General features: G+C 38.2%; 1 protein-coding gene across 3 annotated transcripts in view; it reads left to right on the forward strand.

Moving 5' to 3' along the window:
- The first annotated feature begins 2 nt into the window (after positions 1 to 2).
- Positions 3 to 25,735, forward strand: part of PARG (poly(ADP-ribose) glycohydrolase) — a 67,239-nt gene continuing 41,506 nt past the window's right edge. Inside the window, exons 1-7 of one of the 3 annotated variants that reach the window (XM_035330455.1) lie at positions 3 to 319; positions 2,464 to 2,530; positions 5,034 to 6,026; positions 9,120 to 9,306; positions 10,584 to 10,706; positions 11,142 to 11,225; positions 13,248 to 13,322. In XM_035330455.1, coding sequence (XP_035186346.1) covers positions 193 to 319; positions 2,464 to 2,530; positions 5,034 to 6,026; positions 9,120 to 9,306; positions 10,584 to 10,706; positions 11,142 to 11,225; positions 13,248 to 13,322 — 1,656 coding nt within the window. In that variant the 5' untranslated portion in view covers positions 3 to 192. The remainder of the gene's footprint in view (positions 320 to 2,463; positions 2,531 to 5,033; positions 6,027 to 9,119; positions 9,307 to 10,583; positions 10,707 to 11,141; positions 11,226 to 13,247; positions 13,323 to 25,735) is intronic. The other 2 variants (XM_035330456.1, XM_035330457.1) reach the window with 2 other exon arrangements.

The following is a 25,735-nucleotide window of genomic DNA, read 5'->3' on the forward strand; positions in this document are numbered from 1 at the left end:
ATTTTGCTGCGGGCCGCGGCGGCGCCCCCCGCTCCCTGAGGCCGGCGGCCGCGCAGCGGCGGCAGCAGCAGCGGGGCTAGCCCGGAGGATGCGGAGGGGCAGAGCCGCCGCCCCGTCGTCTCGCCCTCCCCGGGGGGCGGCTGCCGCCTGGCCCCGGCGGCCGCTGGCGGGCCGGAGGCGGCCCCGCCGAGGATGAGCGCGGGCTGCGGGCGGGACCCCCCCGGGAAGAGAGCGCGGCTCGGCCCCGGCCCCCACCAGGAGGGGCCCGGGGGCAGCAGCTCCGCCGGCGGCAGCCCCGCCACCGCCGTGGGGAACAAAGGTGCGTGCCCCGGGGGGCGGCGTGTTCGTCGGCGAGCTCTGGGGGCCCCCGGGGGCGGGGGGCTGCGGCTTGGGGGTGCCGGGGGAGTGGGGGGCTGGGGGTCCTGCTGGGACGGGCCCGTCGGTGGGGGCTGCAGGGGCAGGGCTCCGGCTGCCCTCAGCTGCACGCCGCGCTGCCGGAGCGTGGCGCGGAGGGAAGGGCTCCTGTCAGGAACGGGAAGGAACGCAGGCAGGGAAAAGAAATGAAGCTTGCAGCGCGCCTGAGTTGGGTTAAATCCCGGTAACAAGTAGCTGGGAGGCTGCTTTGAGCGCGTGGGAGTTGGAGGCTATACTTGTGCCCTCTTACGGAGTGATAAATGAGAATCGTCTTTCGAAAATCCAGTTGTTTTCCTCTGATGGTTTCTGAGGAATGCTTTGTTGGTCTTACGGGAATGAACTGGGGAACCTCGGATAGAAATTCAGAGATTGGTTTTAAAAAAATAAAGCTTAAGTCTCGATTGTTTGCACTAGGGGTAAGCATTTGTTGTCTTTTCATTGTCTCCTGCGTTTTTGTTCTCTGTAGGGCTTAAATGCTCTGAACTTTTACACCTAACAAGCCAAAGCCTTTTTGTTCTGTCCTGCTGCTGCTGCTATCGTTTTTGTTTACTGCGCTAGGTAATAAGCGTGCCTTTCTCCATGCAAGTTTGTACCTCAAAAGTTAGTCAGCTGCCTTTGGAGAGGTTTTATTCATCCCCTGTTTCAACAGGGGATCGCTTCTGTTTTATCTGGCTGCTTTTTTCCTCTCTGTGGCACAGGTATGCTTGTGCCTTTGATCTGAATTTGACCAGTGACCTAGTCTCACATGGTGACAGTTTTTGCGCCATTGTTTTGGAAAATTACTTATAGAATTTTTGGAGATTTCCTCTTCCTGCTAGAAATTGTATACTTTTGTTAAAGATATTTTGATAACTAGCTGTGAAAGAGCATTTGAGGTCTTGACTCTTAGGGAAAGTGTCTCTGAAGCAAGGTTCTGAAGTTGCCTATGGCCTAAGTTACCTCTGTTATACAACTTCCATTGTAGTAAAAGGGTGCCTTTCCTTAGGGACCATTAGTCAGTATAGCTAAATCTGTTGTACTGGCTTTTAAGTTCTGCAAATCTACTGTTGCAACAGGGGAACTAGTTTTACTAGTTTTTGACGGCAGTGAGAGAACAACACCTTGTAAGTCAGAAATTGCAGGCAGATAACTTCACCTGGCAAATGGAAAGAAAGGGAACTGAAGCCAGTTGCCAGATGTTCAGAACTAGGTTTGAGTAACAGCAACAAAACAAAAAGAAACCCTGCTTATACTAATGAAAATTACTTCCCAGTTATGAAATAACTGCTTTGAGTTGTTTTCTTCCTCCCAGCCCTCCTGAGTCTCTGCATGATTATTTCATGGGATGTTCTTCTATTGAAAGCTTGCCTGAACTGTAGCCTCATGGAGATGAGGCAGGTCAAATGAATGCGATTGATGTGGTTGGTAGTGAACCTGACAGAAACATCCATCGTGTTTTGTTGCTGTTGAGGGGAGTAAACGTCAATAGGCTTTACCATCGGTTTATGGTTGGAGGGAAAAAAATAAATCCTTTTTTCAGCAGTGGTCACTTGTAACATGCACAGTCTTCATATTAAGTCTCTCTCAGAATGCTAGATATAAAGTTCTCAATTGGATCTTTTAGGATGCCTGCTCAATAGATTTTGTTGCTGTTGAAGTTTTGTACTATCACTTCTTCATTCTGAAATCCCGCATAAGTCTTTCAGGGCTTTCTGTATTGGTGGCAATAATTAAAGGTGATAATGACAGCTGCAAAATTCAGGTTGCCATTTCTTTAAATCTAGAGATTCACTGTGCAGTTTTAACCTTATTTTAAAAATGCCTTGGAGGGGAATAAAAACAACAAGCCTGGAGTTTTTAAAGCTATACCTGCTCAATACGTTACAGATGAAATACTGCATCGCATGTAGTTTTAGTAGTATTGGTGTCTGAATACTTCCTATGCTAGCAATAATAGACCTAATGGAGATGTTTTTATCTTTATCCAATACAAGTTATCTTATTTGTATGTAGTTGTGTTGCAATTTTATCATTTTTCATGTAATAACGCAGTGGATTGTGGTTTTTCAGCTTGTAAACAACGGACAATTACCACTTGGCTGGAGAATAAAGGCCCCAAGACGACCGAGTCCAAAAGGTAAAATGCACAACATACTTGTTCCAAGAGCAGTGTTCTTTGAGTGGGTCTGTGGAGAGCTGAGTGCAGGTTGCCAGTACAGCTGACTGCTGAAAAAAGCAATCCCATTTCTGCCATGCCTCCTGTCCTAATTATCACTGCCCAACAGTTTCGCTACAAAAGGCTAATTAGGCTCTACCGAAACAAACTGTTTTGCTGACTTAGCTTTCTGAACCATCTCACTGTTTTGGTTGCTCTCACAAAGGAAAAGGTGACAACGTGCAGCAGGGGAAGGCAGAGTGGGACTGCTACTTTCAGCGGCAGCTGCTGTTAGATCAAGTTAGCTCGAGTTACCAGGCTGCATCCTTAGGCAACAGCTCTGCATTAACATAACTTAATAACAGTTGGGGATTTGGGCTGTATTAATCTCTCAATTCTGTTGTTAATTTACAGACAAAAGTCAGTTTTGGTTCATCTGGTTGGACTGTGATTGTAGTATAAGCACATGCAACTTAATATAATTTTTACCAGAAATTACAGGGTGTTCAGATGTGCATTCAAGTGAAAGATGTTATGTAAGTGTTACTGTTGAATGGTACCAGCTAAAGTTTTGAGGATATTTTCCCATTAATGGAGTCTGTCAGGAGCAATGTTTGCAATATGACATTAAAATAAGATACCTAAGAGTGTAACTATCTGATCCAGACAGATATCAGATATCACTCTTCCGTCATTACAATTATAAATATGCAAGTTTATTTTTTGTTGGTGTTTGATAATAATTAGAGATCAAAATCTATAGCAGTGCTAAAATGATCAACAAAACCCAGGGAAACTTGTGAATATGATTAATACAGAAGTATGGAGGGCTCGATTACAGGTTTACAGTTGCAAAGATGTTAAAAGGATGCTTAAGGAGGAAGTGAATCTTCTTTAAGGTTCCCTTTAGAGTGTTGCTTTTAAATGCCCTTCCCCAGCCTCACTGACAGACTAGTCAGTTTTAACCAGTTAAGCAGCCATGTAAACGCTTAGTGTTCCTCCCTATGGCTACTATTGGCATGATTTTAATTTATTCTATTTGAATTATAACACTCTATTTTTTTCAGATTTTTTTAATCTCATTTTAAGCTGCCAACATCTTTTGTCAATATCTTTAAACAGTTGTTTATTGAGGTGGTTGCAGTAGTATAGCATTCATTTTTCTTCATCAGAATTTTGGTGCAGGAACAAATGCATAGGTGAGGATAATGTAAATTATAATATGAAAGCTTCTAAAATCCAACTAATTTTCCTATGGGATAAGTTCCATGTTATCATCTGTTATTCCAAGCCCCCTGTATTTCTGGTGCTGTATGTTTTCTTTTTTGTTTTGTTTTATTTTATTTTTTTTGTTTTTACTCCTCTTCCGTAGTGATATGGATGTGAATGCTTTCTCTTTTTCTAGAGAGTTCTTTTAGAAGAGGTTCTGTTCATTCCTGAAGCAAATAAATGCCTTTGGGAATCTATTACGATGTTTAGTTGCTGAATTTAGGATTATGTGATAATTGTGTATTTTTCTGTTCATTGTAGATGGGGGAAACTGGGCAATAACCAAAGTTTAACGTGTTTAGTTTGCATATGAAATGCTGTAACAATATGTTCATGACAAGGTGTTATTCGGAATGCGATGTTCACCAAGACTAGCCATTTTTTTTATTATTATTATTTTAATATTCCTGTGTCATCCTAAGTATTTCTCCTCATCAGTCAGCAGACACAAAGATTAGCACATAGGGGTGAAATGACTTGCCAGTGCCTTCCCGAGAAGTTTCAGCGGATCATGTGAAGTTTAGTGCATTTTCCCTTGTAATCGTCTGGACATATTTGTTTCCACTCTTTGTATAAGACTTGGTGCAGGACAGATTAAGTTATTTTTCTCTTTTAAAATAATCGTTGATTTAATGTGTTTTTTATTGTTTTCTTTTCAGGTGTAAATACACCATACTATTACAGATCTTCAAAAATCAGAATACAAAAGCTGAGGTGGCTTATAAGAATAAGGAAGCAATACGACATTGTTGAGACCCATGTTGTGGGTTACTGTGTCCTGCTTTTCTAACAGATGAATTGGTAGCGCTGAGGGAATAGCTACAAAATTCAGTTCTTACTCTTGTTCTATTTAGATGATTAAAAATAAAGCTAAGGAGGATCATGACTTTGAATTTTTTATTTGGAGAAAATACTTAAACAAACAAAAAAGACTTAATACTGATTTGATTTGAAAACAAGTATAATGAATGACTGGAATAGATTACTAGGGTAAGCAACTGATTTATCATCCTTTAGGTCCTTTAAATGGAAATAGGCTATTACTGGAGTACATTCTTCATTTCAGTAGAACTTGTTGGTCCTGATAGTGCTCACTTAGGGTGTAATAGGTGAAATTCTGTACTTCCTATTGTATGCTTATAACGACTCAGTTAAAAAAAATACAGATATTTCCTTTGGAGATAAGACATTAAATTCCTTTACTTCTCTTCCACAGCTTACAAAGCAAAATCAGTAACAATACTGAAGCAAATACCAAGATGACTTCCATTAAAAAAGAAAACTTCTGTGAGCACGATGTGAAAAAGCTAGAGAATGTTTGCCAGCAAAATTATCAAAAAATCTCTGTGGAACTTGGCACAAAGCATGTAAATTTGCCTCAGACAGGCAGCGTTTATAACTGGGAGGCTGAGGACAAAGATCCGATCTTGGACAGAGAGCCTGTGAAGGTCGGGCAGTCTGGAGACCTCTTTAAAAACGCCAACATCGATCAGATGCACAAAACTGGCAAGCAGGTTGAAAGAGGCTGTGAAGAAAGCGGTGACGCTTGGACTCAGAGGAAGCTATCATCGGGCCGGTCTTTGAAAATGGGAAATACAAAACTTTCTTCAAAAGACACTGAGATAGATGGACAAGTGGCTTCATGCAATTCACAGAAGCTGAAGAGTTGCAATTCTGTCGATGTGGTCTGTTTAATGGGTGAGCACGAAGAAGGGGGTGTAGTTCCAGAAAGCCCACTTTCAGATGCTGGTTGTGATGCTTGCGTACCTGATCTGGGGGGTCCTGGGAAACTGAGCAAATGTCCAAGTAGTTCAGGGGATTCACCCGCTTTTGAGAAAGAAAGTGAGCCAGAGTCACCAATGGATGTAGACAATTCTAAAAATAGCTGTCATGGCTCAGAGGCTGATGAAGAAACAAGTCCATTTCTTGATGAGCGAGAGGAGAATAATATGTCCAAATCCATAAACAAGTCTTTTAGAATTCAGTATGGGGATGCTGAACTGGAGTCAAGGAAGTCACGATTTTCTGCCAAGGGTTGTGAAGGCTTTGAGGGAATAGATAACTCCCTCAAAGAGGATGATCTGCATACAAAATCACCTGGGATTTCTCCTGCTACATCATCAGAATGCAAGGGTGCAAAACCGAGTGTGAAGAGAGACTCCAAAATCACCTCTCACTTCATGAGGATACCTAAAATTGAGGAAAAAAGGTAGCGTTCTGTCTGCCTCTCCATCTGTTTGATTCACACTTGAAAATTTCTTCTCTGTTGATAATCTTCAGAGGCTTGTGTAAAGAGTATTGCAAAAAGTATGTTAAGACATAAAGACAACTTTGATGGCAGCTTGATATTATTTACTTTAATGGGACTACTTGCTTTTTTTTTTAAAGGATATGTTTGCCCAGTGCAATTTTCTTTAAAATCATTAGAGATTTGTTAAAACTGGGAATTAAAGATACTGTAGGAAGGTGATTTTCTTTATCGAAGAAGTGATTTAATATCATGAGATTTGATGCTCATGATATCAAAGGTACAGGATTGCTTTACAAAGCATAGTTCTAGTGTTCATTATTTCATTCAGAACATTTAGGGAAACTGATGTTTTATAATTTTACTTTAGTTTTTATCTCTGCTGTCAAACTACTGAATCAGTTTTGTTGAAGCAGCAGTGCTAGTGATGCTCTGATTGAGACGAACATGAAAAATTTCCTTTTTAAAAGAAGTTGTAATGATGTGGTTGTTTTTTGTTTATTATTATCTGGTGGAGAGGAGGACTAGTGACTAGATACTACATCAATAGAAGCCTGAGCATGACCCAGGACCCTGTATGCTATATGTTCCATAAGGACTAAAGGGTAATCTCTGCCCTGAAGACCTTAGAAGGAGCTGAGAACATGAATAAACTGCAAAAGAGAAAGTGGAAACAAGGACAGTGTGTGTAGGTGCCAAAAGCAATTATCTCAGTAAACTGTCTCCTCTAAAGTCCCAAGGTAGGGCAAGAAGGTAGCTTTGTACCTTGCCAGTTTTTGTAGCTTGCCAGTTTTGTTGGGAGCTCCTTCCAGATGTGAGGAGCGGCAGATTTCTTTTCAAGGAATTGAGCCGGAGGGTGCTGGAGGGTAGCTACGTGTTGGGAGAAGCTTGCATTTGGTAAACCATGGGAGATGAGTAGGCTGGAGTTGGACTTGGAAAACAAAAAGCAGAAGTTCTTAGCAAGTTGGATGGAAAACTTTGTAAAAGTATGGAAAAGGCGGTCATAAAATTTAAACCGGGGGGGGGGGGGGGTAGTGAATGTTCTTTTCACTAAATTAAATAGTGGCTGTTGTAACAAAGCAGCAGAGGTTGAAAGAGGCAGGCCTTCAGTTGTCTGTGCAGGCATGTAGTGTGTTGCCATAATTGCGTGTTTGAGAAGGGAAACTGAGTTTTTGCTGTGTGGGTAGTGGTATTGTCTGTAGTGCTTAGAGAGCAGTTAGAAAATACTAAAGCTTTCCTCCAAAAATGAAGTCTTCGTTGGACAAGATCTGCAGCTGAGATCTTAACTTGGGGAGGAAGAAGCAGAAGTGTATGGGACAGTAATGGGTAACGCTCTGCCAGAGTTGCTGTTTGGCTGTCAGATACTCAGAGCAGGCCCGTACCATGCATCACGCCAATGTGGCTGTGCCTTTGCAAGTGATCGGTGAGGTTGGGGCATTGTCTGTGCCTGAAGGTGCTGGCATATTCAGAAACACAGCGAACAGGTTGGACAACATCTTTATCCAAGGGTGGAGCAAGTTTGCTAAGGGAAATTTAGGGGGTGTAAACAGGACCTCAAAGTATAGGCTTTTACCTTGTTTTGCATTTTGCTCTGAGAACTTTCTCTTTTGCATGAGAAATATCTGGTTTCACATCAGATACACAGCTAAGGCAAAGTCAGATCTCTAGGAACTGCTTATAGCTGCAGCAAAGAGGCTCTTAGCTGGTCCAGCCAAATTGTGTGGTTGCAGTCCAGGAGGGAGAAGGGTAGGAAGGTCCACTAAGAACAGCATAGGGGCGGTGTTGAGAGAAATATAAGCTGGGCAGACATGCAGTTAGCACAGTCAGTGCAACATGCTGAGTGCCACTATATGTTGTGTGATCGTGGTGTTTGTGCTGGAGGAAGGGAACCAAGTTTGTAATGGATTGTCATTTCTCTGCTTGTTAATTTCCAAGTAATATTTGTCTCCTGTGTCAGTTTACAAGGCTGCTAAACTTGGCATGCATTTGAAAAAGGTATGTTCAAACACAACAGTAATCCTAAAGCAGCCTTCTCCAGAAATAAGGTGTAAGTTAAGTGGGTTTCCCTGTGGTTGTATTTTCTGATACCACAGCAAAACATAAGGAAGAAAGGATTTTTTTTTGAACAGAACTGTGTGGATTATATGCTTAGCTCCACAAACTTTTTTTTTTGTGTGTGTTTGAATCTTCTTTAAAGAAAAATGAGTGCACCCATTGCATCTGTTCCATGCTATTTGAGCAGAAGTGGTAGAGGTTTTGTTTTTGTCTTTAAAGAAAAAAACAAACTAAAAACAACAAAACAAAAAGAAACACCAACAGAAGAAACTGGCATATTCTCTCTTATGGTGTAAGATTTTTGATGCATTTCACAGCTTCTCAAGAGTATTACTGCATGAAATGCTCAATCAATATGATTATATTGATAAACTTACTTGTACCAAGTTTTATTTCTATCATAGACCTCCTTTTAGTTCTGTTATTGGGGGAAAAAGTCTGCTTCTTTTTCTATACCTGTGTGTAACATGAGTCTCTTTTTGTTGGTACAGAGTTGGTTTGTTGGGCATTTGCATGCTTTGTATGGGTTTTCAGCAGGTTCAGATTTTCTTCAGCAAAATGTGTTGGATCCGTGGAAATATCTATGATTGTTGAAGATGTTTTGTTCACCTGTGTTAGGTTACTTTAAAACTTAAATTCTTATTGCAAATATAGTTGGTATGAAAAACAAAACCCCGGTGAGAAAAGGTGATTGAGTAGGTACTAGTTTAAAGAAGGAGTATGTGCATCTGTGCATGCACGCATCTGTATTCTAGAGAAGAGTCTGTAGACCTGCCTTGGTAACCTACTGCAGTTCAGGGAAGGTGCGTGTAGAGAAAAGTGTTTTGGTGGGCACCATGTATGTGGATGTGTCAGGGAGGAGGCTGTTAGTGGTAGGAGTTTTCCCAAGACTAACGTTTGTCCTGGGGTCACAGCAAAGGCTAACAAATAAACTGACTTGTTTATAAATGTAAGGCTGAAGTGGAAATAAAATGTTTCAATGTATTTCTATTTTAACAGCAGGAAAGAAAAGTGTGAATTCAAACCTCAGAGGCCAGGAAGGAAGATTCCTAAATATATGCCACCTCCTCTTCCAACTAATAAGAAGTGGTTTGGGACACCAATTGAAGAGATGAGAAGAATGCCCATGTGTGGGGCCCGTCTTCCTCACCTGAGACCCTCAGCCAATCATACAGTAACCATCAGAGTAAGATACTTCTGTGCGGAAATCAAATTTCATAAAGAGTTGTTCAATAATGTGAAATGCCATATGTTAATTTCACAGTATTAGCAGGTTGTGGGAATCTTTCTTTGCCATTCCTTGTGGGCAGACTGGGATGACTGACTTTCCTGAAAATTGACTTTTTGATGCATAAAATTAGGGTATTGGGACTCTAAAGAAATGTAATCTGGGCTTTACTGCCTAGACTATTAGGGACAAATATTTGTGTTTTGCATAGGTGCATGTGTACTTGTCTGATTTGAGAACTGTGGGAGGTTAAATATGTCTGCAAGTAAAATTTATACTTCAACGCTTTTATATTTTAATGTTATTGCAATTCTGGTTTTGGTTTGGGATATATAAAAGGTTCAAAGTGTTCAAGATATGGAGAGAGAGGAAGAAAAGACAAATTACTACCAATTTTATCACTGTATTTTAGGCCAGATCTGGCCTAAATGTCTTACTCCTTTGGACTAATATGCAAATTATTTATTTAAATAAAATGTGACCAGTAACCTGTAAGGTTATGGGTGAATCCTAAACAAAAGAAATGCACATTAGGTTTAAATGCAAATAACGAGAAACTCAGTGCTGCCAGAAAGCTGTACAGTGGGTTAGATGTTTAACATCCCATCACTTATTTTTTACATTTCTGATACTATGTGGAATAAACTTGAAATATTACTACGTCTATAATGGTTTATCGTTCCTTTCAATGTCAGATTAAAGAATGTGATTTCTATATATGGCAATGGTTACCTTTGGAATTCCATTTTAAGTATTTGGGAAATATTTGCATGAAACTATATAGGTGCTTCTTAAATTTATAAATGAGGAAGTCTTCAGCTGATAATTAGGAAATAAAAATAATTTCACGTATAACCTTTATTTCACTATGCATCAAGAGGTCAAATGGTGTTCTTTTCACCAAGCTTAAGACTTGAGGGGAATTTCAAGATTCTGTAGTTTTTACCTCTAGTCTGAAAGGAGATACTGAATTTTTCCCACTCATTTCTCATTGCATGTTCATCTTTGGCTTTGAGCTGTCTGATGTTACTGTGGATTTAACAGATTGAAAGATGGATTTTTCTAACCAAATAGCTTGTTGTAACTTTCCCTATTCCAAACGAGGTAGTTGTAGATGAGCTTTTTCTTAACTACATTTTTGATCTTTATTTTTTCCATTTAAAAAAAAAAAAAGAAAGTAGAGCCTGAGTTTGTTTTTTGTTTTTTTTTTTTTTCTTCCTCCTTTTATGTTTTAGGTAGATCTTCTGAGGGAAGGAGAGGTGCCTAAACCTTTCCCAACTCACTACAAAGATTTGTGGGACAACAAACATGTTAAAATGCCGTGCTCAGAACAAAATTTATACCCTGTAGAGGATGAGGTAAGACAAAACACAGCAGTGCAATAAAATAAAACTGACTTACATATAGATACGTTTTCAGTGTACTATATTTACATACGTACTTGGTTGTCAAGCTGTGTATGGAAACTGGAAGATCTAGTAGATGAACATCTAGTCTGAAAAAGCTAAATTCTGGGTTGTGATGTTTCAAGCAAAGGCAAAGCCTTCTTTTATTTGTTTTACTTAACCCTGTATGTGATGGCGTATGTTATATGTTTGCATCTTTTTGGGATGCCAACAAATACGAATGAAAGTGATACAAAAGTACTTTACAGATACTCAAAATATTGTATTTTTAAAGAAATTCACAAAGTAACCCTTAAAATTTTGTGGCAAGGAAGTTAGTTATTACTAAATATATCATTCTGTTTTGAATAACTTCACCTGACTTTATTTTGGGCTTTTGTTTTAAAGAATGGAGATAGAACTGCTGGAAGTCGATGGGAACTAATCCAAACTGCCTTACTTAACAAATTCACATGCTCCCACGATTTGAAGGTAAGTTTGTCAGTTTGAAATCAGGTCTATATGCATAAACTTATAGGAGTACTTTCAGTCTTTCTGTGTACTGTTGTCAGTAAGTCTGGCTCAGTCCTATATATTTGTTATTAAAAATAAATAAGTAAACAATCTCTGCTGTTCAAGGGATTTCCTAATAAACTGTACACATTCAAAGGTAGAAGGTGGGAAACATTTTGATTTTCTCCCTGTGATCACCTCTGGTATCTTAAATTTCTTAAATAACAGCTTTGCTGTACTGCTGCTCTAAATATAATAGCTGCAGAACAGCATTATCAAGGTCATGTGTTTAATTCTCTTAAGGTGTGTGGTGTTAGCTTCTTGTTTGTTTGTTTTTTAAACTTAACTAATTCTGAAAAGATTATCACACTGTTTTTGGAACTATGGTGTGTAATCTGTTTTCTTCCCAATTAGGACTCTCTGGTTAATTAAAAGAATTAAACTGAAGGTTTAAAAATAGTACTCCTAGTTGTTTAGAATCTGTTGTCTTCCTCTACCTGTTTTCACATCTGATATAGTTCTATTTTGAAGAGCTCTGCAGGTTATTTGCTTGAAAAACAACTGCTCAGAGTGCTAGGCAGTACACACATTGAATAAATAATGCCACTAGTAATTTTAATTAGAAATTATTTAGCAGTCAGTTACAGAGAAATTACTTTATTGTGGAAGCTACTAAGGCCTTCATGGAAAAAAATACCTTTTGTAAATGGCAAGGATGTCATGAAAACTGGGTTGTGATGAAGCTGCTCTCAGTTCCTGTTAGATTGTCAGTTGGCTTCTTAGGTCATGAGACAGAGCATTTAAATATCCCTGTTAGCTCTGCAGTTCCCTATGCAGATGCAGAAAGAATTCTAAATTTTCATCTGTCTAATGAACTGTTAAAATGCCCCTTGCTGAAATCTTTATACTGACATCTGCTGTCAGTATCAGATGCTTGTACTTGACTCTTAAATCTTGGTATTTTGCTGTATTGCATTTAATCAGGGAAAACAGACTTTTATTACTCTGTTAAAGAGGCAATTCTATCTGAGAGTTCCTATGGCTTGCTTGATGTGTTTTCTTGTTACCATGCTGCTTAGAACAAAATACTGTATATGCAATAGGCTTGCACACAATGTCTAGGGAAAAAGTTCAGATTCTTAAGTGTTCCAATTGAATTTCTTAGCTCTTGTTAAAACAAATTCTACTCCATAAATTTATACAAAGCTGTCCAGTGGTAACTACTGCTTTCTTGATAAATATAGCATGCAGGCATCTTCTGTAGCCAGGTGATGCACAGAAAAGTGAATTTGAAAAATAACTGTTCACAACAGCATACTCGATTCAAGTTGCTGAAAAAATCTTCAAGTTTTGGAGACTAATGCTCTGTTGATAAATCTTGTTGTTCTTGTTGGCTCTTCCATCAGGAGTTTATGAATTTTAGTTTGTAACATCTTAGAATTGCTGTTTTTTTTTTTTTTTCTAAAAATAACGTAATTCAGATTATAGCTGAAAGGCAAAGATGATACACTTTGAATAACTACTGTCCCCCAGCAACTTGTGAAACTTACTTTTGTTAGTTTTGTTTTTATTTGATTTTTTTTTTCCCGAGAGCTTTTTAAAACTGGTTCTGGTGAAGTGTCTAGATGATTTTGTTATGGTTCTGATTCTTTAGTTCATTAAACTGGTAAAAATTCTGCTAGACTGCAGAGGGATGCTTTTTCTACCTCTAAAGAAAGCAAGTTCTGGGCAGGGTGGAGCGTTTATATTGTTTGTTGTAGGCAGACGCAGGCATACCACGGAGCACTATCAGCTCTAGTGTGCTCAATGCTGGACCTAAAATACGGGGTTTGGTATCATTCAGTGCTGCACCATATTAATACTGATGCATGGGTTTACGTAGGCTCTGTGACAGGTTGTATCCACTAGATGGCACTATTTCTTCAAAAAGGAAATTAATAAAATTATGTCTTTTGTTAACTGAATGCCTCTATGCTTTATTTTGTTGTGCTCTTTCCACAGGAGGCTATACTGAGATACAACGTTGCTTATGCCAAGAAATGGGACTTCACAGCTCTTACTGACTTCTGTGACAAGGTAAACCATGTTGATTGAAAATAGGAAGAAAGGCAAAATGTAAATGACTTTTGTCTTCATGTCGTAGCACTTCTGGCTTCCTTTTCCTTTTCAAGAGCAAAGGTATTGCAGTCATTTATGGGGATAGTTACTTGCCAGATAACTTCAGTTAAATTATAATTAGACTTTATAAACTAGATTCATTTGAAATCATAAGCAGCTGATTTGGTTGCATGGATAACAACTAAAGTTACTGAAGGTAAGGTGAGCAATGCCTTTTTTTTTTTTTTTAAGGAAACCATATTTATGAATTGTTTGTTTTGACTTTTCCAGTGCAATGGTTTCTTGTTTTAAAAAATGTTTTGTACTTTCTTAAACCACTTTAATGCTGCATTACAGTGATGTTTGTATAGACTGTGCTTTGGTGGTCTAGTGTATGTTGGGATGATTAACTTAAACTGTGAAGACTCTTGAAAGATTGCAGTGGTTTATATCATTTTTTATTAGCTTCTCAGAAAAGAATGGAATAGAAAAACGAGTAGTAGGTGGCAAATGCAGGTTGGGCTACTTTTAATATATGTCCTGACTGATGATCAGAAACTAGGCTAGTTAATACAGTATGGGAGATTAAATGAGATATAGTAGAAAGGATTCTATTTTTTTCCAACTCAGAAGCTCTATGTACCTGTGCTTATTTTTTGGGTAAGGGGTTGCGAAGTTGCATTAAGGTTCAATGGAAACTAAATTTGATTTGAAGTGAGTTTGTTAGTTTCATATGTTTAAAACAGACGTCTGCTCTGTTCATGTGATTAGAGGACTGTTCTTTCTGTTACCTCTTTCCGTTGCTGATAGGGACTGCTATTTTACAGGAGTTTTGTTTCGCATGCAATGCAATGTTACTGCTGACAGAAGGTAGCTACAGAAATGCCGGTGGTACCTCTCATGTTTCCTGGCTATGAGACCTACTGTGTTGGCCCATCTTGCCAGTTCAGTGCTCCCTCCTTATTTTTCAGACTGTCGTGGTAGAGACTGTAAACATTTGGCCTCTTTGCTCCTGTTGCCTCTTGTACTACCCCAAGTTAACGTGGCTTGTTCAGTTGGCCTACAACTATTCGTGTTTGTGTTATCAAAGAATACATATTTAAATTACTACAAAATGTTTCTAAAGCATATCATTTTATTTAAAATTATATATTTAAAAATCTTCTCAGGAATGATCAGATTTGCACCATATTGCTACGAATGCATCTGAGCTTGTCTTGATGGTTTCATTTCATGTATCTGGAGTTCAGAAATGGGTGATTAGATTCAGAGGTCATCAGGCAGGGAGAGCTAGTTAAATCAGCTGTCAGCAGAGAAGAGAGGAGCAATAGGGAAATAAACTATCTATTGGGCATCAAATCTTTCACCAAGAGTGAAAAGGCAATTTCTGTCACCTGGGAATGATGATTTACTTCTGAGACTCCCTGATGAAGGGAGGAAAACAGTTTAAAAACATGAAATTTAGACTAACGTGAAGAGCATTCAGCACTACATTAAATGAGTAAAAGTGAAGCACTATAGAAAAGTGGCCCCTTAACTATAGGAGCAAAATCATAGCCTGGCTTTGTTTGTTGAATATATTGAGTTCAGTGAAGGGGATATGTGGAGGGAAACACGCAGAAAGATGCTGAAACTCTCTATTATTAAGAGATGTGTGGACTCTTCGAGCTTTGTAAATCAATAACGGGTCTGCTTTCAAAGCATGTACGGTCTGCTTATCTGAGCAGCTTTTCATTGAGAAGGTGAGATCCTCTCTGGAAATGCCCTGAATACACTAGCTGTAGTGGAGTGTGGCTTTTGGAGTTCTTGTATTTGGGAGCTAATGATTAAGGGCTTACCCTTGGATAGCATGTTTTCTTTTTTTATGCCATGGTTTTGAGGGAAGAGGGAAAACATTTCAAGTGATACTTGCTCACCAGAAGTTGAATGGTTTGCTTGAAAAGAAAGCTGGCTCAAGCAATCAGGCAAAGGGTGGAGCAGTCCAATAGAGAGTTGTGGGAAATAATCGCAAATATATATTTAAAAGAAAGAGATAAGACAGTCTATGAGCCTCATACATCTGTGTTCCTGGGCACTGTCAACTCCTAATACAGTCTTAACCAGGAATTCTGTGGTCTGATTTAGAAGGGAACTGGGTCCACAAATCTAATGGTGTGTATTTCAGTGATTCGTTTGGGCCGTTATGTTGAGATAGTACTTTAATAGGCCTGTGTTTGGGAAAATATAAAGCCACATTTGATACTATTTATTCCAATTCTGGGCACAGCTCACTTCATCTATTAAAGTTTTCATAGCAGTGGGTTTCTCTTACTTTGTGTTTCTTATTTTAAGTAGTTTCCTTCCAAGTTACACAGACAAAATAGTCAATCTTTTAAAAACCTACCTGTGAGATTCAAATAAATTTTTGTCTAATAATAGTAATTACCAGTTTTCCTGGACTTGTTTTTTCTATAAGATGAAATACTTCCAACTTTTTCAATTAATGGGAAATAAATCCTGTGTACGTTACCCAGGTTTTCTGTGTGTAGGTGTGGGTCAATTTTTTTCCACTGTCTGATACTAAAATGCATGTTCAGTACCAAAAAACAAATTGACATGAATAGACATTTTTGTCGTCCCATGCTATGTAGAGACACTTAATTTTGAATCTGTCATATTGAATTAGTAAAAGAGTGATTTAATCTCCTGAAGTGGACTTCTCTGTCTTGCTGAAGTTATTTTGAATGGTCAGACTTGTTGGGTGACTTGGTGGAGGCTTCCAGGAAAGCCTGGTGGTTTGTTGCAGACTGTATTGCTTTACTTGGTTCCTGTTCCATGGCTTGCTCTATAGGGCTGACCACAATACCTATGGTTCGTGGATGGCAACAAGAGTTCAGTAGTGCATCGAAGCAGACGGAGAAATGTATATGCAATAAAACAAGTGCCCCTCTCCCTCACCATCCTCTATACTTGCAGTGTAGTTCCTGGCATCTAGAGGTAACCACAGCATGTGGTTTAGAGCTGAGCATCTTTGTCTTTTCCTAACGCTTACTTTGCAAGGTGTGCCCCTTATGGCTGTGGACAGTATGCTAATGGAAGTCTTCCAAAAGTAGCTCATTTTTTAGACCTGTAACTCAAACACAAGAGGAAGGGTATTTTCCTCCTCTTATGATTCTCTACCATACTTGGTCTTCTGTGTAGCTGGTAGGATCAGGAGTCTCTAGAATAAAATGTAATATAATGAATTCATTCAGTGGAGACGAGTTTCACAAGCCAATTCAACTTTGTCTCATAAAGCCAGTAAGTTAATTGCTTTGAAATACCCAAGCAGCACTGGGCTGAAGTTTTGCTTTATTTAATAATACTGTTTTACAGAAAGAACTGTTATTTGGGAGAAAAAAAAAAGTCAGGTGTCAGCACAGTAGTGGTTACTTTTTCTTCTGATGGGTTTCTGGCTGGATATGTTTATGAAGTTCATTGTCGTTTCTCACCAAGCTTTATCCCAAAGGTTTGTGTACATTTACAGTCTTGGGGCATAAATGGAAAACTAGACGTTTTGACCTTGTAGGCACAAACTTATCTACAACAGTGAGACAGGATTTTGTGACATCTTTTGCTTCTTTGTGCTTCAAGTTTTGGGCTTCAAATGTAACAGAAGTCTTTCTGAATTCTCCTCAGTACAAAAACAAACAAAAAAATGAAACATGCATACATACCCTGACAAATACAGGTGGACCAGCCCTACAAAGCTTTGTCAGAAGAGGGAGCCCTCACTCTATTTTCAAAAAACTTCTATGCCAGTTAATGTTTGAATATAAAATTCCTATTTGTACAGTGAAGTAAATTTGGGGGCTTGGTGCTGTTTTTTTTGTTGTTGTTGTTTCTTTTAAAAAGTTCGCAGTACCCATCAGTAATGTACGTAAAGCTCTTGGTGGCTTATTTGCTTCAGACATCTGACAGGTTTGTTGTCCCCTATGGAATTTCCACACAGTCATATTGATTTGTTCTTCCATCTGTTTGTTAATATTGGCAAACAGGCTTAGGATTTATTCAAGTTATTACTTACCGGGTGAGAATTATTAATGCTAACATTTTTCATCTTACTTACAAAATTCTTGTCATTTGAAAGTCATCCTTGCATTATTTTTCCAGAAATTAACTAAAAACCAGAGTAGAAAGTATAAACAGCAAGCAGAAAAGGGAACATGAGGAAGCTGCTGTGGATGCAGCTGTCTTGAGACCCACACCAATGTGCGTGTGGATGAGCTTTGTTTACATGAATGGTGATAGCATGTAATAGACTGACAATCTTGCAATCTACACTGCTATGTACTATAGTAGGTTATATTTTGTTTGTTTTTGTTGTGGTTTTCCCTTGTAGATCAGCCCTTCTGCTTTCAGGCAAGTCCAAACTCTTTTGTTCTTTCCAGAGTGCAGGAAATAAAAAATCATAATTAGGGACTTAAGCTTGACACTAATCTCTAGCAGTAGCAACTTCATTTAAAGGGGAAAAAAAGAATCAATCACTTAAGATGATCATGTGGCCTGCTGCTTTAGGTAGGGCTTGCTTGTTCTGGACATCGTTTGTTACTATTGCATTGTTCTAAAGTGTCTTAGTGCATAAGCATAATTCTTACTAAGGCTGTTTCATGAGTTCATCCTCTTATGGCTTACGTTTGTCCTGTTCTTTCAGGAACAGGGGTGTGCTTTTAAACCTGAAAGTTACATGACTTTGTATACATAGTGCCTAAATCCCTTAATAGGTGAACTTTTTTTAAAAAAACAAACAAACAAACAACATTTTAGTTGTGTAGTGTACAAGAACTTAAGTCTGCAGCACTTACGTTGTGAAGCTTCAGGAACTTAATGACATGGAACCACTGTCATCATTAAAATCTGAACTGTTTGGAAAATCTGAACTCATGTTTTGTTTTTGTCCTTTGCACTGGAACTGCATGAAATTGAATTATTGGGTCCCATCTGAAACTTGGGAGATTTAGCAGCAATACTTAATAACAAATTTACTGGAAAAGTATGCAGGAAAAGGTACTTAAAGTTTCAAAAAGGAACTCTTCAGACAACAAAGCAACAATGGGAGCTTTGGTTGTCCAAGTTGTTTAATTTCAGACTTCTAAAGTCCCTTGAAACCTGGAGGATAACTATAACGCTTGCCTCTTATTTTTAGTGTCATAAAACTCAGGAATACGCTTTATAATTTTACCTTGCAAGTTATCTAAGTTTTAGGCTCTTTTCATATGAGTTCTGTGAGTTACCTGAAAAAACTTGTCATACTGTCTCTTAGAGATGTTCACCTTGTATCTGTAACTATTTTTGTTTGTCTGGAATCCTATTAGTAGAAAGCTTGTGTCTGGGAAACAGAGAAGATATAATGAGAGTCAGGAATGAATTAAAGATATGTAATAGCTTCCATATGAGGAACGTTGCAATAGTCTAAGACTCTTGTTTTTAATCTTAGTTGAGAGAGAGGTGAGGAATGGATATTTAGTACAGTGGTGTACTAAAGGAATATGAAACAGTCAAGAAGAAATGACCACTTATTCTTCTAGTACAACAGCTAAGGGACAGTGTGAATATTCCTAGCGGGTGTGGATTTCAAAAATGGACAAAAGGAATTACCTACTTAAATAATGCATAAAAAGCTGTGAAACTCCTTGTCTCGGGGAAAGTTGAAGATGCTAAGGGCTTACATCAGGTTTTGAAAGGATTTGCACAGATCCTTGGTACAGAGATCCCGTTAGCATATACACAGATACTGATTGTCTCTGGGAATTTTTTAAACACTGATAACTACAAGTAATGGTGGTGTGCTGAGGGAGTGTTGCTGATTGCTTGCTGTTAGGCTTTGCTAGGCATCTTTTCTTCATCTCTGTCAGACAGGTTTGGGGATGTGATGGACATTTGTCCATTTTTACATTCTTCTGACTTTGGGTTGATGATGAGGGGCAGAAGTGGCCTTGGCTTTCAGCCTGCATTGTAGTGTAACACCAATATGAGATGTTGCTGACAGAAAGACATAGGAATCTATATGCTACTTGCTTTTAAAAGGACAAAATAGTTTTGTTAGGTGACACTTTAAGTGAGCATCACTTGAAGGTGCTCATGCCTTTTAAAATTAGTTTTTTTCAGGTGTGCTGCAGAACTTTAAACCCCGTGTCTACTTGATGCAAGTAGGAAGACTTGAATGGAATACACTATCATTATCTCTACAAAGAAGCTCTCTTTCTCCACTACATAATACTCAGTTTTCAGTGGCTGGGTTTGGGTTTTGGTGTACAAAAAAGCATGCGTATGTTTGCAGTGACAATGTATGGACATTTTGTGGTCTTTTTGCCTTCTGGGAAAGCTGTTTGAAGCCAATCAGTCTGTGTTATGACAAGGATCTACATATTTGATTACCATGTAAGCAAGACTTGCTGGTTCAAACCTTAAAACTGGCTATTAGAAGTTATGGGTATGTAGGTTTTGTTTTGTTTTTCCCTTAAGGCACAGTCTCAGCTGATCCTAAAATGTGGTGCAAAGCTATGTAGCAGGAAAACAAGGTCAGTTGTCACATTGAAGCAATGCATTGTAATTTTTCTTCACCCTTTGTGCTTTTATGTGATTATAGAATATGGGCTATTAAAAAGCATTGTCTTAAAACTACAACTGTAATTAATTTGGAACCAGGATTATAAAAGGAGTCCTACTTCTCCCTACTTCTTTCCATTAAAACTCACATGACAATCATTCTTCTGGATGTTAGATCCTTTTGGAAATATGGAACAGTCAGGGTGTAAGGCTCCATTGTCATCTATTTTTATGCACAGGAGTCTGTAATTTTATAGAAGAACAGTAACTCTTTAAAATTTCCTATAAATATTTTATAAACTGTATCAAGTTTATATATTCATTAAAGATAAACGTGTAACAAATAGGCAAATAAATTTATAAATATAAATGTATAGGTATAATCTTTCCTATTTTCTATAAATATCATGCATCCATACTACAGATGTTTTGTTCTGCCAAAAGGCTTGTCTCCTTTTCTTGAAACAATTGAAGTTCTTCATTGTACTACAAATTATCTTACATTTGCACAAATCCTTACAGTCTAACTTTTGGCCTAGCAACATTCATATGGAAATGTGCCCATACTTTGTAAGCTACCACTTTTTTTACTGTAGATGTTCTGTGCAGTTTCTAGAATATAGGAGGGTGTTCTTAAGGAGTGGTGCAGGAGTCTCCTCTACAAGGAGCCTTATTTCTATTGGTTGGTGCTCTGTATTTGGGAATAATTCAAAGAAGTAGAAGAGAAACATGGTATGTTACACTGAACAATGTAGCAAGTGTGTTATGCTGAATTGTGGCATACAACTAGTAAAACCTGGGATAAAATCTGCATAATGTTTCTGTTTTGGTGGAAGTACAGTTTCCCATTTGAATGTATGTTGCCACATAGTATACTAGTGCATCTGGCATGAACTTGTTAGTTTTAGAAAATGTCAGATACCAGTAATTGAGGTAAGAGGGAACATATTAAAAGCTTCAAAACTTAGTATTTGCCCCTCTGATTTTTCTACTGACAGTTTGTCTGCTGCTTCTCTAAGACTACTTTGTGTTTTGAAATCACTAAGCTGCTAAGAATGAAATTAAGAAATGTGCTCTTCAGTAAGTATTTCAACTGAAAAATTAAAATTGCTAAATTTCACAACCACAGAACCTCAGCCTGTGGTTTAAGCTTAAAGAACCTTAAATTTGAGATTAAGAAAAATTAGAAAATACCTGGAAATTTGGGAAAGTATACTTCCTTTTTTTAAACATTATTTCCATCTTTTCTTCTAAGAAAGAATATATAAATTCAAGATATCTGAAGATGATTTGACTGTAGTTGGATTACGACTGAGCTCTGGATTTTCCTTCATTTTTTGAAAAGGATTACGCTGTTAAGAAAACTACTACTGTTTAGTATATGTGTATCCTGAGAGATTTTTGGTTCTAAGAAACCTTTACGCTATTCTTGACTCCTAGCAGGTCTTAGGAACTATGTCAGTCTTTCCTGTATGTTTTGTTGTTTGAATGACCTGCTGGAAGAAAATGATTGCTGTAATCAGAGGTATTGGAACAGAAAGAATTTTGAAGGACCAAATTGTTCTGGTGACTGGTTTTTTGATAAATCATTTTTATAATTGTTTGGACAGTACTAACAGAAGTGAGCATTGTACAGAGATGTCAGTGTTACAAAGGTAGGCTTTTAAGCAAGAAACAAAATGTCCCAAGGCTGAAAATAGCCTATCCATTGCTGTTCACTGGATTTCATTTTAGTCCAGATGTTTTCAAACAATTTTCATTACATCAGCCTTCCTTTTTCAAATCTAAACTGAAAATGCCTTTTTGAATGTTCTGAGAAGGGTTTTCTTTTCACAGTACCAGAAAGGAATTTGTCCCCATTTTGTAAAAAATGTAAGCTCCTCTGGGGTGAGAGGGAAATATGCATTTTGTACCCATTCAAAATGTTAGTAGCTAAGCACTGTAGAGGTGAAATGGCAATGTGTACTGAATTACAGGCTTATTGTTAGTTTTCTGTACTTCCCAGTAAAACAGTTGAGTATCTTTGAAGTGGTGCTTTATAAGCACCATCACCATGACTATTGCATAGACTCAGAATTACTAGGGAAGGGATTTCTGCATATACCAGGTGTAGTTCTAATTAGGAAGTCTAAAGTGTTTGTGGATATGTAATGCTTTGAGACAATGGAAAGATAATACTTAATATCTCCTCAATAGTTTTTCCCTGTATTGGGAACATTCCTGTTTAAAATAATAATAATAATAAATACGAAGATCTGGGGTTTAAAGTCTATCTTCTATTAGTTGTTTTGTTTTAGCTTGAGGGCAGAATGCTGATGAAAAAATTTCTTTGCTTCCATTAGATTACATTTATTATTTATCCATACTTTACCCTGCTATCCCAAATGAATTAAAGAAACTTCTTTTGGTTGCTGTGGTTTTCCTTAGCTGCTTTATGCCTTTAGATTTTTTATGTCTGGAGCAGTTAAAAAAAAAAAAAAAACAACAAAAAAAAAACTGGTGGTGATAAAAAGCCTCATGAGATACTCTCTGAAATAGTTGTAGTTAAGTAGCTGATAACCTTTAGATGCTCCCCCAGTATAGTTCTTAGCAGATGTTTTCAAGATCATAGCAGTAGTAAACTTTCCCCCTGCCCAAGTATTTTTTAGGGAGGTAAAAATTTTGAATGAATGTGGAAACTGATCTGCTTAATCCTTATCTTTTCAGTCAGATGAAAGATGGAGGTTTTTCCCTCGTTTTATAGCCCTGCTGGAGAAACAAGGCCATAGCCCTTTTCAGTACTTTGTACTTCCCAACTCCTAAGCATTTGGAAAGCACTATTTGACCCTTCCTCCCAGGAGCCTGCCATTGCTGTGGAAATGGTTGTGGCCCTTCTGTTCACGATAGAATTGGTTTTCAAGAATGTGCAGGTGGAGCCTGCTTGTGGCCTGGGGAGAACTGGGACAGAGGTTTCACTCATTGCCAATGAGCATGGTTGAGATTACATTTCCAGTACAGTGGAAGTATAAAGGGGGTTTTAAAAACCATTAAAAGGAGATACAAAAATAAATATACATATTTTTTTTCCCCTCATAAATGACTGGACTTTATCTAGAATGTTGAAAAGCTTTAAGAAGAAAGCTGCAGTTGTTAGGGATGATACACCTGAGAGAGCATTTCAGGGCTGGATTGGCAGAAGACATGAATGAGCCTTCAGGGGAAAAAAATAAACAAAAATGAATTAACCTCTGCCTTGTAAGCTGTCTTCCTTTTTCCTTCTGAAGTGTCAGTTTGTGGTTTTGATAAATGTCAGAAGCATTCTTCTTCTCAAATAAGATTCTTTTCTGCATAATCCTGTGTTAGGTTTTTTTTTTCCCTCCTCCCTCCAAAGATTACTTTGTCCTTGCTCTGGTTTCTAATCAGACAAGGGCTCAAGAAATGAGATGTATTTGACAGCTAAGTGTGTTTCCTACTGAATTAGTTTTGTAAGGGAGCTAAAGGAGGCAGGTGAGAGTTCATTATTTCCTGGAGTTGTGGAAGTTCATTTACTTTAGTTCCTATTTGATTAAGTTAAACATTGGGGTTTCTCTGCCCCCTCCCCTTCAAGGTTTCAACCTTGTTTATATGTATAATATTTTGCATTATGGCCAACAGTCTGTTGTACATATGTATACCAGTCAGTGGGCTGCAGCCTCTGTCTAGGTACCAGGTATGCCGGTAGTGGAGGCACAACAAGTTTAAATAGAATTCATCTGCTCTCTGTCCAGAAGAAAAGACCTTTCCAGAGAGTTATGACTTAGCGAAGCTTTTTATTTCATGTATATTAAATTAAATATACTAGTTTTCAAAGTCACTTAATAAGAACTTGTTTGGGCTTTTTTGTCTTGTTTCCCAGCTGTTCCAAATAACCCATTGAGAAAGTCTGCTTTCAGGAGTCTCTAATGTTTCAAAGTAATGATGACAAGAATGAGAGTAAGAAAGGCAGTGCTGGTTGGCAATCTGAGGCTGTTTTATGTTCTGGTAACAGTGTTTAATATAATAGACAATGGCTTGGTTGCTTTATTGGCACTGAAGAGTTTGTCATGGATCTAGACTCAACCAGGTTAAAGTGTTGCACAAACAGTGAACAAAAAGCATTTGACTTCTATTTGGGACAGAGGAGAACAAGTAGGTAAGTGTAGAGTGCTCAAGAATTGAGAGAAAAGGAAGACATTACACAGTACACTAATGATCTGTTACATGATTGCTTAAACACACAAGTTTTTGTATAAGCATCACCTCAAAGGAAAGTCTTAGCTTAAGGGGAGGGGAGACACTTCAGGATGTCTCGGAGGGTCTTCTGTGGAATACACTTTAAAAAAAGTAGGAAATGGAAATTGTGAACATTATCAAAACGTGGACAGGAGCTAATATTTTGTAGAAGAGTAAGAGCACAACAGAGCTTTTCTCTGAAGTCAGCAATAGGGGACCTTTTGGAAGGGAGATACAGTCTATGCACTGAATAAGGGAAAAACATTATTTTAAATGCTTACAAATAGAAAAAAGGTTACAATGCTCTTTAATTTCTTAAGAAATTAAGCCTTCAAACACAAGTTCCTATTCTTCTTTTTCCCCAAATTAGTTTTCACTTTTTTCAGTTTTCTGTTTTCCCTGTAACCCTCACCAAAATTGCAAAAGTTGATCAAACTTTTATTCAGAAGACCGTTCTGATTTGTATTAGGCTTCATGGACCAGATTTCTTGCATGTGGCACTGAGCTTGTCTTTCTCTTTGTAAAAATGTGACTAGTACTCCCTTGTTCACTTACCTCCTTCAGGTCTGCAATTCAAAGACAAGAAGATATATTAATGTTATGTCTAGGTAAACTATTTATGTTATATGCTACGCTTCTATTTGCAGTCAAGTTTCCCAGTTTGGAAGTGTTCGGTGTGTAGATCTTAGTGCCTTGTAAATATATAGAGAGTTTGTTTTATTTGAGTCAAATTGAAGGTTGTGAAGAAAAAAATCCTGAGACTACGAGAATAAGATTACTGTGAATACAGTAGGTAGAAGTTACCCAGTTTGTCTAATGTATTAGTTAGGAGGCCATTACCAACTGTAACCCTGTGAGATCTTACATTAGAGCAATTAGGAAAACTCTTACTGGAAAGGCAGTTCAGTGCGGTAGCTGATATACAGCGCATTTACAAGCAGGAACTGAAATAAAGTAGTTCTAAGGAAGTACAGACAGCATTATGTCATCTGGGAAGGAAAAAGAAGGCTAAAATCCATTAGAATTAGGGAGTAAGACATCAAGTCTGAAGTCTGACCTCTGTTTTTCCCCTTCATCCTTAAGAATGTGGTTCAGGTGGTTGTTGTCCTGCTGCTGAAGTTTAATATGGGGAAGTAAAACCAAACTGAAAACATTAAGCCATTGCTGTCTTAGCACATTGTTTTGCCTGCTGACTTGATTATTCTACCTTCCCATGTGATAGATGGAGGTGTCCGAGTTTGTGTTCTATATGTGTAGCTGGTTTGCTTTGATGAGCTGTCAGATTTAGATTTAAACTCTACCATCACTATCAACCCATGCTACCTCAGATCCTTCGTGCTGGGACTGTCAGGCATGCTCATTTGTTACATTTTGGGAGACTAGTTTATGGTGACAAGAGGCCATTACTTACAGCAGTAGTTAGACCTCTGTGCTGCTCTATAAAAGTTCATTTTGTAGAATTGCAATGCAAGTTTGGCCAAGAGCTCTTACCTCTGCTACAGCTCGCTGAACCATTTGCATCTTATGAATTGGAGCTCTAAGTCATTTTTGTTTAGTCAATCACTCCACTGCAAATCCTGATGAAATCGCCGAGT

Source organism: Oxyura jamaicensis, chromosome 6, assembly GCF_011077185.1.
Source record: "Oxyura jamaicensis isolate SHBP4307 breed ruddy duck chromosome 6, BPBGC_Ojam_1.0, whole genome shotgun sequence".
Lineage (NCBI taxonomy): Eukaryota > Metazoa > Chordata > Aves > Anseriformes > Anatidae > Oxyura > Oxyura jamaicensis.